The 14,518-nt window shown below is 47.4% G+C and overlaps 1 protein-coding gene across 2 annotated transcripts in view; it reads right to left on the bottom strand.

Moving 5' to 3' along the window:
- Positions 1 to 14,518, bottom strand: part of itga9 (integrin, alpha 9) — a 550,508-nt gene that overhangs the window by 428,189 nt on the left and 107,801 nt on the right. For both annotated transcript variants that reach the window (XM_068032283.1, XM_068032284.1), the window contains 2 exons: positions 13,866 to 13,951; positions 4,535 to 4,597 (listed from right to left, as the gene is read on the bottom strand). In XM_068032283.1, the coding sequence (XP_067888384.1) occupies positions 4,535 to 4,597; positions 13,866 to 13,951 (149 nt within the window). The remainder of the gene's footprint in view (positions 1 to 4,534; positions 4,598 to 13,865; positions 13,952 to 14,518) is intronic.

The raw sequence follows: 14,518 nt of genomic DNA, 5'->3' as shown, positions 1-14,518 counted from the left end.
CACTGCTTTTCTTGATCTATATTAATGACCTAGACTTAGGTGTATAGAGCACAATTTCAAAACTTGCAGATGATACAAAACTTGGAAGTAGTCTGAACTGCGAGGAGAATAGAGATAGGCTTCCAGAGGATAGGCTAGTGGAATGAGACGACATGCAGCAGTTGAAATTTAATACCGAGAAATGTGAAGTGATACATTTTGATAGGAAGAACGAGGACAGGCAATATAAACACAAGGGTACAATTCTAAAGGGGTGCAGAAGCAGAGGGACCTGAGGGCTATATGTGGACAAATCGTTGCAGGTGGCAGGGCAGGTTGCGAAAGTGGTTAAAAAGCCATACGAGATCCTGGGTTTTATAAATAGAGGCAGAGGGGCGAATTTAAATTTTACCAGCTGTCGTGGTGGGATTTGAACCAGTGTCCCCAGGGCATTAGCCTGGGTCTCTGTATTGCTAGTTTAGTGACATTACCACTATGCCACTGTCTCCTGCGCAAGATCCTACATATCAAGTGGGAAGACAGGTGCACCAACATCATTGTCCTCTCACAAGCAGTCACCACAAGCATCGAGGCTGTGATTATTTACCATTAGCTTCATTGGATTGGTCAGATAGTTCGGATTCAGATACCAGGCTCCCAAAGCAGGTCTTCTTTTCCCAGCTCAGTCAGGGCAGACGCACCAGAGGAGGACAAAAGAAGCACTTCAAGGATGCACTGAAAGCCAACATGAAGAAATGCAACATTGACATTAACTCCAAGGAGACCATTGCCCTGGACTGAACCAGATGGAGGCAGAGTCTGTGGGAAAGATCCCAGCATTTTGAGACCCAACGACGACAAAATGAAGAGGAAAAGCGAGAGTGGCGGAAAGAACAAGCCATGACCCAAACTAATAATACACGACCAGACATCCCACCTGACAACAAATGCCCTACGTGCAATAAAGTCTGTATATCCTGAATTGGCCTCATCCGCCATTTTCGGACTCACGGAAGATAATCATCCTTGTCTGTGAGGGATAGCCAATAATAGGGCTGAATTAAGTCAAGCTGGTGAGAGTCCTGGTGCCAGGCCAAAAATGAGAAGGGAATCCCGAACTGGTCCTTTGGAGCTCCCTCACCATGATTCAACTGCACTCAGGCAATGAACTGCCTTGTGCCGGGGTCCCCATTTCTTTAAGGACGGGGATCTGCCTCCAAGAGCTGCTGGCCAATCAGAGGGCCGGCAGCTCAGTAGTATTGGCAGTGCCACTGGAAGTGGTGGCTACACCAGGCTGGGGACCAGGCCCAGTGTTGGAGCCTCGGACCAAAAGTAAGTGAGGCAGGGTCGTCGGAGCCCAACCGGGGGTGCGGGGGGAGGATGGCTGTTGCGGCCAAAGGGTGTTAACAGAGGGGCAGCCTTTGCCGCCGCCTGTCCTCCCTGGGCCATAAATACCAGCAGTGGCAGGAAAAAGGCCTTAAGTGGCTACTTATTGGCCATTTAAGGGCCTCAAGTGACCTCTGGGTGTGAAGGCTATCTTCAATCCATCCCGCCCCCAACTTGACTGACAGGCCCTTCAGTCCCCTGCCTTTCGTCGCAATTCTTTGGGGTCCACCCACCTCCAAGCCCACCTCTGGGCGCCCATTAATTTCCGCCCATAGAGTATAAAAGCAAGGAAGTTATGATGAGCCTTTATAAAACACCAGAATGTTCTGTCCAATTCTGGACATTGCACTTTAGGAAGGATGTGAGGCATTAGACAGAGTGCAGAAAAGACTGATGAGAATGGTTCCAGGAATGAGGGACTTCAACTACATGGATAGACTGGAGAAACTGGGATGTTCTCCTTAGAGAAGGTTGAGAGAAAATTTGATGGATGTATTCAAAATCAATCAAGTCTGGAGAGTAGACAGAGAGAAACTATTCCTATTGGCAGATGTGTTGAGAACCAGAGGACACCAATTAAAGATGACTGGCGGAAGAACCAAAGGTGACAGAAGGGAAAATGCAGCGAGTGGTTAGGATCTGGAATGCACCGCCTGAAAGGGTGGTAGGGGTAGATTCAATCGTGGCTTTCAAAAGGGAATTGGACAAGCACCCCAAAGTAAACTATTTGCAGGGCTACCAGGAAAGGGCAGGGAAGTGGGATGAGCTAAATTGCTCTTGCAGAGATCTGGCACAAACTTGACAGGCCAAATAACCTCCTTCTGTGCTGTAACCATTCTATGATTCTATGATTTAAGGCTCTTTGCACTTTTAACTGGGCTAAAAGGGTTAGATTATGAGGATAGTTTGCATAAACTAGGCTTGTATTTCTTTGCCTATATGATAGGGTGACCTAATTGAGGTGTTTGAGATGATTAAAGATAGGTAACAGGAAACCATTTCTGCTGGTGGGGAACAAGCAGCATTAACTTAAAATGAAAGCTAGGTCATTCAGGAGTGATGCATATCTTTACACAATGACTATTGGAAATCTGGGACTCTCTCCATCAAAGTGAAAAGCTAGGCTAGATCAATTGAAAACTTAAAAATTGGAATTGATACATTTTTATTTAGGGATATTTAGGGATATGGAACCAAAGTGGGTAAAAGAAGTTAAGTACAGATAGCAATGATTTAGCTGAGTGGCAGAACAGGCTCCAGGGGCTGCCGAGCATTCTCCTTTCCTAACTTATTCTTCTGAACCTCAAAACAGTGGATTTCATCACATCCTTCAGCCTTTGTTTCCTTTTACAATCTACATGCTTTTAAAACCTGTGCATGATGTCAACTAATCACCCCTTCCTGATTTACATAATTCTTCCTCTTTTCAACTCCCTGGTAGAACAGGCTTTGCCCCATCACTTTGGTTTCTTGATATGAACAAACATTATTAATTGGAGTTTCTAAAGGTCTTAATGATAATCATTTACAACACCCACTGGAGCAATGTTGGTCAAACATCTCAAAATGGCCCATAATTTGACACAAATAAAGAATATAACAATGGTTGACGGAAGAAATTCACACTGATGGAACAGGAGTCTTCCTCTGAGGTTGAAGTGAAAGCTGTTGGATTACAGCAAAAATTGTCTTTATCTTGGATCCTGCCTGTGAACCAATGTACCAGAGAGTGCTGATTCAGAGTCTGAGTAGAAAAAGTGTTCCATTTTTTGCATGGGATTCTCAAATGGAAAACAGAAGCAGATTGGTTGACGTGGGAGTATTGGATAACACCATTAATTGTAAGAAAATAAGAACATAAGAAATAGGAGTAGCAGTAGGCTATTCAGCCCCTCAAGCCTGCTTTGCCATTCAATAAAATCATGGCTGATCTTCTACCTTTTCTGCCCTGTTCCCATATCCCTTGATTCTCTTAATGTTCAAACCAAGTTATCTATATGATGCGGATCTAATATGGAGAAGGAGTCTTGTTCCTGGCTGCACCGTTCTGCCTTATAATTTTTTTAGGATGGGAAGCCAGTCCTGTCTCACCAGGAAGTCTATCTACGCAGTTGACCATAGAGCAATTGTGGAATCCCAGACGATGGCTTTGTCTTCATTGGAGAAAAAAAAGAGAAGGTACTGAATATTTTGGCAGGGGAGCTAAAAACTGACAGAATGCTTTACCTTTATAATTTACCTGAACAAACATCTATCGGGCATGTCACTGCAGTAATCCACAAATTGGCTGCCACATTTGCCGACAAAACAGTGACTATGCCCAGCTCCAAAGTGCATCGAATTGTTCCAAAGATATGAAAGGCTCTATACAAATGCAAGCCTTTTTTCTTTTAGACAGAAGTTAGCCTTACCTGATCAGAAATTTAGGGCTGAATTTTACCAGCCCTTTGGGGCCAAGCTGGGAGGCAGGAAGGCTGGTAAAATGGTGCGGGAAAGCATTGGGTGGCATGCCTGTCATCTTCCTGCTGCCATGCCATTTTGACTGGCAGACAGCCCGTCCACCTGGAGCCCAATTGAGCCACGAAAGTGGCCAATTAAGGGCCTCTTCCCACCTCCACTAGCATTTTACCAGCGACTGGGGGGGGATTGTCCCAGTGGGCTCCGGGTTGGGGTGGAACCTCCTTTTTGGGTACTCTTTGGCCCATGGAGGGCTCTGCAGTGGCCATGGCCACCCTCAAGGTGACAGTGATTTCCCACTTACCTGCTGACTTGGAGGGCGCACGGCCATCAATGCGCCCTCATCCTCCAGGTGCAGCCCCAGCAGTGGTCACCGCAGTGGTGGCACTGCTGAGGCTGCTGAGCTGCTGACCCTCTGATTGGGCCGGCAGCTCTTGAGGGCAGGCCACCATCCTTAATAGGGATGGCAGCTCCGGCAAACAGCTACTTAATTGGCTGTCAGCAGCAAAATGCAGCCCTGGGTCCTACCACCCGCCAAAGTGGGGTCGACCCCAGCAGTAGGACCCCTGCTGTCTCCACAAAATCCAGCCATTAGAGTCAATTTGCACAACTAAAACACAGTCAGATCTTCTGTTACCTTTAAAAGGTACCCAGCCTGTAAATTGCTGCCCAGCAAAATCTTAACAAAACATCAATTGTCTGCAAAACTGACCTCTTTTCCTGGAATTGTGAAAATCACTGTGAGTTTGCCATTGCCAATCTTAAATATGTAAACCTGGAAAAGGAAATTAGATGGCATTAGATTACATCAACCTTAACCAGACAGATCACATTATAAACATTACTTCTGAGTTGAAAAATAAATGTCATCTCCTAATAATTCTTCACAAATGTATGTTGTTGCTTGGCAGTTTTCAATATACCTTATGACACAAATTATACCTTAATCACTTTTGAGAAAGGGTAGAGGTTATGCATTTGATCAGTGTAAACTGTGGCTTTAATTTCACCATATTGTATAATGTAGGCGTAGTTTCATGTAATTGCTCTCCTGGTGCAGAGTCCTGCCTGCTGGAAGCTCAATACGGAAAAAAAAAAACCTTATAAAAGTATGTTGCAAGGTAGCATTTTGAGTGACAGAGTTGGTCTGTGCAATCTTAGAGAATGGGAGATTGGCCTTAAAACAGCAGAAGCATGTAGATTTGACACCAGATGTCTATGCTAATTACAGTTAATCAAAGAGTACTTTCTCCACAAAAATAATTTTTAGCAAATTTCTGTTTAGGGACAGAAGTGGGAAACAATCCTTGATGCCACTTTTGTCACGACACACCAAGCACTGTAATGTGGAAGGTAATGTCACTGTATCAAGCCTCAGTATGCCCATGGAAAAAATGCTTTCCAAATAATTTAGGCAAGTATATTTCAAGAGCATGAGAAGGAATTGAGTACAGTGCCCTATTAGGCAGTTAAGTGAATTCCAAAGCACAGCAATGCATCTTGCCCGTCAGGGTGTGGCAAACGGGCTCAATGGATGATACAGTACATGCATGCCATGTACTTTGCCCTGTACTTGTGAACCCTGGCACCTGGGAAACATCCTGTGCCATGTCAAACTAAGCCTTTCCACAAGGCTTCTGCCACTTGCTTGATGCATTTGTGTACAACTGACTGATTTGGCACATGTCACCAGCACTGCCTTGGAAGGATCTGGTGTTTAATGTTTAATGCATGCCTGCAGGAAGAGTGTCCATATGTTACATGATGCCTTTAGGTTGGCATCCCAGAGATGGCATGGTAACGTGACAACCTCTTTGTGACTCAGAGGTGCTGAAAAAACATCGGGTTGAATTTTGTCAGTTTGCCGCAGGTCCTGGTGGTGGCAATTGAATTGGGCGAATGTAGGAAAGAGGGAATCTGTGGCTGGAGGAGCAGCGAACGTAGGAGAGAGGGAATCTGTGACTGGAGCAGCGAACGTAGGAGAGAAGGAATCTGTAATTGGAGGAGCGGCGAACGTAGGAGAGAGGGAATCTGTGATTGGAGGAGCAGCAAACATAGTAAAGAGGGAATCCGAAATTGGAGGAGCAGCGAACGTAGGAGAGAGGGAATCTGTGATTGGAGGAGCAGCGAATGTAGGAGAGGGAATATGTGATTGGAGGAGCAGCGAACATAGGAGAGAGGGAATCTGTGATTGGAGGAGCAGCGAATGTAGGAGAGAGGGAATCTGTGATTGGAGGAGCAGCGAACATAGGAAAGAGGGAATCTGTGATTGGAGGAGCAGCGAATATAGGAGAGGGAATATGTGATTGGAGGAGCAGCGAACATAGGGAAGAGGGAATCTGTGATTGGAGGAGCAGCGAATATAGGAGAGGGAATATGTGATTGGAGGAGCAGCGAACATAGGAAAGAGGGAATCTGTGATTGGAGGAGCAGCGAATGTAGGAGAGAGGGAATCTGTGACTGGAGGAGCAGCGAATATAGGAGAGACGGAATCTGTGATTGGAGGAGCATCGAACGTAGGAGAAAGGGAATCTGTGACGGGAGGAGCAGCGAACGTAGGAGAGAGGGAATCTGTGATTGGAGGAGCAGCGAACATAGGAAAGAGGGAATCTGTGATTGGAGGAGAAGCGAACGGAGGAGAGAGGGAATCTGTGATTGGAGGAGCATCGAACGTAGGAGAAAGGGAATCTGTGATTGGAAGAGCAGCGAACGTAGGAGAGAGGGAATCTGTGGCTGGAGGAGCAGCGAATATAGGAGAGAGGGAATCTGTGATTGGAGGAGCAGCGAATATAGGAGAGGGAATATGTGATTGGAGGAGCAGCGGACATAGAAAAGAGGGAATCTGTGATTGGAGGAGCAGCGAACATAGGAGAGAGGGAATCTGTGTTTGGAGGAGCAGCGAATGTAGGAGAGAGGGAATCTGTGATTGGAGGAGCATCGAACGTAGGAGAAAGGGATTCTGTGATTGGAGGAGCAGCGAACGTAGGAGAGAGGGAATCTGTGACTGGAGGAGCAGCGAACGTAGGAGAGAGGGAATCTGTGACTGGAGGAGCTGCGAACGTAGGAGAGAGGGAATCTGATTGGAGGAGCAGCGAACGTAGGAGAGAGGGAATCTGTGACTGGAGGAGCTGCGAACGTAGGAGAGAGGGAATCTGATTGGAGGAGCAGCGAACGTAGGAGGGAGGGAATCTGTGATTGGAGGAGCAGCGAACATAGGAGAAAGGGAATCTGTGACTGGAGGAGCTGCGAACGTAGGAGAGAGGGAATCTGATTGGAGGAGCTGCAAACGTAGGAGAGAGGGAATCTGATTGGAGGAGCAGCGAACGTAGGAGAGAGGGAATCTGATTGGAGGAGCAGCGAACGGAGAGAGGGAATCTGATTGGAGGAGCTGCGAACGTAGGAGAGAGGGAATCTGTGACTGGAGGAGCAGCGAATAGAGGAGAGGGAATATGTGACTGGAGGAGCAGCGAATGTAGGAGAGAGGGATTCTGTGACTGGAGGAGCAGCGAATATAGGAGAGGGAATATGTGATTGGAGGAGCAGCGAACATAGGAAAGAGGGAATCTGTGATTGGAGGAGCAGCGAATATAGGAGAGGGAATATGTGATTGGAGGAGCAGCGAACATAGGAAAGAGGGAATCTGTGATTGGAGGAGCAGCGAATATAGGAGAGGGAATATGTGATTGGAGGAGCAGCGAACATAGGAGAGAGGGAAACTGTGATTGGAGGAGCAGCGAATATAGGAGAAAGGGAATCTGTGACAGGAGGAGCAGCGAACGTAGGAGAGAGGGAATCTGTGATTGGAGGAGCAGCGAACATCGGAAAGAGGGAATCTGTGATTGGAGGAGCAGCGAACGTAGGAGAGAGGGAATCTGTGATTGGAGGAGCATCGAACGTAGGAGAAAGGGAATCTGTGACTGGAGGAGCAGCGAACGTAGGAGAGAGGGAATCTGTGATTGGAGGAGCAGCGAACATAGGATAAAGGGAATCTGTGATTGGAGGAGCAGCGAACGTAGGAGAGAGGGAATCTGTGATTGGAGGAGCATCGAACGTAGGAGAAAGGAAATCTGTGATTGGAGGAGCAGCGAACGTAGGAGAGAGGGAATCTGTGACTGGAGGAGCAGCGAATATAGGAGAGGGAATATGTGATTGGAGGAGCAGCGGACATAGGAAAGAGGGAATCTGTGATTGGAGGAGCAGCGAACGTAGGAGAAAGGGAATCTGTGATTGGAGGAGCAGCGAACGTAGGAAAGAGGGAATCTGTGACTGGAGCTGCGAACGTAGGAGAGAGGGAATCTGTGATTGGAGGAGCAGCGAATGTAGGAGAGAGGGAATCTGTGACTGGAGGAGCTGCGAACGTAGGAGAGAGGGAATCTGATTGGAGGCGCAGCGAACGTAGGAGAGAGGGAATCTGATTGGAGGAGCAGCGAACGTAAGAGTGAGGAAATCTGTGACTGGAGGAGCAGCGAATATAGGAGAGGGAATATGTGATTGGAGGAGCAGCGAACATAGGAGAGAGGGAATCTGTGATTGGAGGAGCAGCGAATGTAGGAGAGAGGGAATATGTGATTGGAGGAGCAGCGAACATAGGAAAGAGGGAATCTGTGATTGGAGGAGCAGCGAATATAGGAGAGGGAATATGTGATTGGAGGAGCAGCGAACATAGGAAAGAGGGAATCTGTGATTGGAGGAGCAGCGAATGTAGGAGAGAGAGAATCTGTGATTGGAGGAGCATCGAACGTAGGAGAAAGGGAATCTGTGATTGGAGGAGCAGCGAACGTAGGAGAAAGGGAATCTGTGATTGGAGGAGCAGCGAACGTAGGATAAAGGGAATCTGTGATTGGAGGAGCAGCGAACGTAGGAGAGAGAGAATCTGTGATTGGAGGAGCAGCGAACATAGGAAAGAGGGAATCTGTGATTGGAGGAGCAGCGAACGTAGGAGAGAGGGAATCTGTGATTGGAGGAGCATCGAACGTCGGAGAAAGGGAATCTGTGATTGGAAGAGCAGCGAATATAGGAGAGGGAATATGTGATTGGAGGAGCAGCGAACATAGGAAAGAGGGAATCTGTGATTGGAGGAGCAGCGCTTATAGGAGAGGGAATATGTGATTGGAGGAGCAGCGAACATAGGAAAGAGGGAATCTGTGATTGGAGGAGCAGCGAATGTAGGAGAGAGGGAATCTGTGATTGGAGGAGCATCGAACGTAGGAGAATGGGATTCTGTGATTGGAGGAGCAGCGAACGTAGGAGAGAGGGAATATGTGACTGGAGGAGCAGCGAACGTAGGAGAGAGGGAATCTGTGACTGGAGGAGCTGCGAACGTAGGAGAGAGGGAATCTGATTGGAGGAGCAGCGAACGTAGGAGAGAGGGAATCTGTGACTGGAGGAGCTGCGAACGTAGGAGAGAGGGAATCTGATTGGAGGAGCAGCGAACGTAGGAGGGAGGGAATCTGTGTTTGGAGGAGCTGCGAACATAGGAGAAAGGGAATCTGTGACTGGAGGAGCTGCGAACGTAGGAGAGAGGGAATCTGATTGGAGGAGCTGCGAACGTAGGAGAGAGGGAATCTGTGATTGGAGGATCAACGAACATAGGAGAGAGGGAATCTGATTGGAGGAGCAGCGAACGTAGGAGAGAGGGAATCTGATTGGAGGAGCAGCGAACGTAGGAGAGAGGGAATCTGATTGGAGGAGCTGCGAACGTAGGAGAGAGGGAATCTGATTGGAGGAGCAGCGAACGTAGGAGAGAGGGAATCTGATTGGAGGAGCAGCGAACGGAGAGAGGGAATCTGATTGGAGGAGCTGCGAACGTAGGAGAGAGGGAATCTGTGACTGGAGGAGCAGCGAATAGAGGAGAGGGAATATGTGACTGGAGGAGCAGCGAATGTAGGAGAGAGGGATTCTGTGACTGGAGGAGCAGCGAATATAGGAGAGGGAATATGTGATTGGAGGAGCAGCGAACATAGGAAAGAGGGAATCTGTGATTGGAGGAGCAGCGAATATAGGAGAGGGAATATGTGATTGGAGGAGCAGCGAACATAGGAAAGAGGGAATCTGTGATTGGAGGAGCAGCGAATATAGGAGAGGGAATATGTGATTGGAGGAGCAGCGAACATAGGAGAGAGGGAAACTGTGATTGGAGGAGCAGCGAATATAGGAGAAAGGGAATCTGTGACTGGAGGAGCAGCGAACGTAGGAGAGAGGGAATCTGTGATTGGAGGAGCAGCGAACATCGGAAAGAGGGAATCTGTGATTGGAGGAGCAGCGAACGTAGGAGAGAGGGAATCTGTGATTGGAGGAGCATCGAACGTAGGAGAAAGGGAATCTGTGACTGGAGGAGCAGCGAACGTAGGAGAGAGGGAATCTGTGATTGGAGGAGCAGCGAACATAGGATAAAGGGAATCTGTGATTGGAGGAGCAGCGAACGTAGGAGAGAGGGAATCTGTGATTGGAGGAGCATCGAACGTAGGAGAAAGGGAATCTGTGATTGGAGGAGCAGCGAACGTAGGAGAGAGGGAATCTGTGATTGGAGGAGCATTGAACGTAGTAGAAAGGGAATCTGTGATTGGAAGAGCAGCGAACGTAGGAGAGGGGGAATCTGTGACTGGAGGAGCAGCGAATATAGGAGAGGGAATATGTGATTGGAGGAGCAGCGGACATAGGAAAGAGGGAATCTGTGATTGGAGGAGCAGCGAACGTAGGAGAAAGGGAATCTGTGATTGGAGGAGCAGCGAACGTAGGAGAGAGGGAATCTGTGACTGGAGCTGCGAACGTAGGAGAGAGGGAATCTGTGATTGGAGGAGCAGCGAATGTAGGAGAGAGGGAATCTGTGACTGGAGGAGCTGCGAACGTAGGAGAGAGGGAATCTGATTGGAGGAGCAGCGAACGTAAGAGTGAGGAAATCTGTGACTGGAGGAGCAGCGAATATAGGAGAGGGAATATGTGATTGGAGGTGCAGCGAACATAGGAGAGAGGGAATCTGTGATTGGAGGAGCAGCGAATGTAGGAGAGAGGGAATATGTGATTGGAGGAGCAGCGAACATAGGAAAGAGGGAATCTGTGATTGGAGGAGCAGCAAATATAGGAGAGGGAATATGTGATTGGAGGAGCAGCGAACATAGGAAAGAGGGAATCTGTGATTGGAGGAGCAGCGAATGTAGGAGAGAGGGAATCTGTGATTGGAGGAGCATCGAACGTAGGAGAAAGGGAATCTGTGATTGGAGGAGCAGCGAACGTAGGAGAAAGGGAATCTGTGATTGGAGGAGCAGCGAACGTAGGATAAAGGGAATCTGTGATTGGAGGAGCAGCGAACGTAGGAGAGAGGGAATCTGTGATTGGAGGAGCAGCGAACATAGGAAAGAGGGAATCTGTGATTGGAGGAGCAGCGAACGTAGGAGAGAGGGAATCTGTGATTGGAAGAGCAGCGAATATAGGAGAGGGAATATGTGATTGGAGGAGCAGCGAACATAGGAAAGAGGGAATCTGTGATTGGAGGAGCAGCGCTTATAGGAGAGGGAATATGTGATTGGAGGAGCAGCGAACATAGGAAAGAGGGAATCTGTGATTGGAGGAGCAGCGAATGTAGGAGAGAGGGAATCTGTGATTGGAGGAGCATCGAACGTAGGAGAAAAGGAATCTGTGATTGGAGGAGCAGCGAACGTAGGAGAGAGGGAATCTGTGATTGGAGGAGCAGCGAACATAGGAAAGAGGGAATCTGTGATTGGAGGAGTAGCGAACGTAGGAGAGAGGGAATCTGTGATTGGAGGAGCATCGAACGTAGGAGAAAGGGAATCTGTGATTGGAAGAGCAGCGAACGTAGGAGAGAGGGAATCTGTGACTGGAGGAGCAGCGAACGTAGGAGAAAGGGAATATGTGATTGGAGGAGCAGCGAATATAGGAGAGGGAATATGTGATTGGAGGAGCATCGAACGTAGGAGAGAGGGAATCTGTGATTGGAGGAGCAGCGAACGTAGGAGAGAGGGAATCTGTGATTGGAGGAGCAGCGAATATAGGAGAGGGAATATGTGATTGGAGGAGCAGCGAACGTAGGAAAGAGGGAATCTGGGATTGGAGGAGTAGCGAACATGGGAGAGAGGGAATCTGTGTTTGGAGGAGCAGCGAATGTCGGAGAGAGGGAATCTGTGATTGGAGGAGCATCGAACATAGGAGAAAGGGAATCTGTAATTGGAGGAGCAGCGAACATAGGAGAGAGGGAATCTGTGATTGGAGGAGCATCGAACGTAGGAGAGAGGGAATCTGTGATTGGAGGAGCAGCGAACGTAGGAGAGAGGGAATCTGTGACTGGAGGAGCAGCGAATATAGGAGAGAGGGAATCTGTGATTGGAGGAGCAGCGAATATAGGAAGGAGGGAATACCTGATTGGAGGAACAGCGAACATAGAAAGAGGGAATCTGTGATTGGAGGAGCAGCGAACATAGGAGAGGGAATCTGTGATTGGAGGAGCAGCGAATATAGGAGAGGGAATATGTGATTGGAGGAGCAGCGAACATAGGAAAGAGGGAATCTGTGATTGGAGGAGCAGCGAACATAGGATAGAGAGGGAATCTGTGATTGGAGGAGCAGCAAATGTCAGAAAGAGGGAATCTGTGACTGGAGGAGCAGTGAGCTCATTTGGTGGGGAGGGAAGGGGAGGTGTGCCTGGAAGTGAGCAGTGTGCGGCAATAAGAGTGGGAAACGAGGGGTCAGACAAGGCCTCATAACCCCAGGTACAAGTGAGGGAAGGATTAGCCCTGTGGGCTTCTGAACCTTGCCATCAGGCTGAAATGGTGAGTCAGAAGCCAACACTAAGCTGGTTTTTGTGCTGGAGGTGTGGCTCCCAGTGCTGGGCCGAAAAGGCACAGGAACCCCGCCTCTGCCTTTTGTGCCACCGCCCCACCCCAGGCCAATCAGAGGGCCGGAAGCTTAGCACTCAGCAGTATTGGCAGCACCACCGGGAATGGTGGCCACCACCAGTACTGCTGAGGCCATGGTCAAGAAAGTAGTCTCAGAGGAGTTTGTTGCCCACCCAGAACAAAGAAAATTTAGGGGGAACATTGATCAACACCAGTGCAGTCTGGTGAGTGCATAAATTTCTTCACTACCAAACAAGCTAATGTAGAGCTCGGCAGAATTGGACCTTTAATTTATGTCTTGGTATCATGAGAGGAAGCAAAACAAAAATGTATCCCAATGTATTCTGAGCCTTCAGCTTGCAAGGGAATAGTAAATAATGCAGTGAAATGATGTTAAGACTAAATGATAAGGTTTAAAAATGCATAATCTAGGCGCAGTACATTGCCCACTGGGAATACACTTAAGAAAATCAAGAAACTGCAAGCCATCCAGATACTCTATTCATTAATCTTAATATATGGAAAAATCATGGGAAGCATGCACGCATATTTTGCCAGCCTGCAATCCCAGTGGGCAAAGCTTTTCACCTAGAGTACGCATTCCACATGTACACTTAAATGTTGACCCGTTGCCTTCAGCTTTCATGCACTTGAGGAAGGATTGCTGTATTTGGACCCATTGGAGATAGCGAGCTGATTTCAGACATCTTTGCAAAAGGAGCAGCAGAATGAGATTGGTCTTCGAAATCAAGACTGGAGAGTCTATTCACAAATAGTGTGTTGTTATCAATCTCTTGAAATTGAGTTCATTTCTGGCTTTGAATTATGGCTAGGCGAAGCAGGGCTGGGGTAGAAACAAAGGATTTGTACAATAAGAAGTCTCCGTTGACCTGAACTACACACCAGTAATAATATACATTAACTGAACACAACTAGCAAGCTTTATAATTGTGACTGCTTTTCAAGAATTGGATCCAGATGTTCTGAGCCCACTAGTTCAAGTAAAACTCTTAACACCACAAACAAAATTGTACAAATAAACACAGTGACAAAATGCACCCTTTATTACACAGCTGCTTTTGAAAAATATAATGAATCTGGAAATGCAGCTTTAAATGGTGTGACATGTGACCTTTGTGGCCATTTATGGTAAAAGTGGGCTATTGACTTGGTTACACTTCCTTAGACCTGTACCTTTCCAATGCCTCCATCCTGTGGGGCTCCTCCTACAATCTCCAAAGAACTGGGTTGCGTGAAATGGCCGGTAGCCACCGCATATCCTATATGGAAAAGGAAGAACATAAGGAATGTGTGGTCCAGCTGGTTCAAATTAACAGTAAGGCCTGTTTCAACAACCTCCATTCTGCCCCCCCCCCACCCCATCTCAATGTAAACAAATAGCCTCAGCAACTGCCTCACAATTGTGTTTGTCAGTGTGAACAGCAACTCTCAGGAAATCCAATGCAAATACTTCACTGCAAAAAGGAAATTGGATTAAAGCAGCATGTGATCTTATTTTAGTTGTTCTCCCATGCATTTTAGGAAAATAACACAATAAAATGTTGGTGCTTTAATGAATACATGTGTTTCAGTAAAGTTAATTTCCTATGAGATATAGCGAGGCTAATATTGACATAAATATTTTATTTAAGACTATGAATAATGCTGAGTGGAAATGTAAAATGGGTCAAATTGCAAATGCTCAAAATGAGTCGATGGTCAAATGTGTGACTTCCCTCCCAATGAGTATGAAGTGGATCTTCCTCCACTTAAAAGATCGTTTGATGCTTCTAATTGTTGAGCTGCACAAGAGTAAATTTCCAAGCTTGTAATCCCTGAATAAGCTA

This window comes from Heterodontus francisci, chromosome 5 (genome assembly GCF_036365525.1).
Source record: "Heterodontus francisci isolate sHetFra1 chromosome 5, sHetFra1.hap1, whole genome shotgun sequence".
In the NCBI taxonomy this organism is placed as follows: domain Eukaryota; kingdom Metazoa; phylum Chordata; class Chondrichthyes; order Heterodontiformes; family Heterodontidae; genus Heterodontus; species Heterodontus francisci.
The sequence above is the reverse complement of the archived record's forward strand: the minus strand, read 5'-3'. Positions and strand labels throughout refer to the sequence as shown.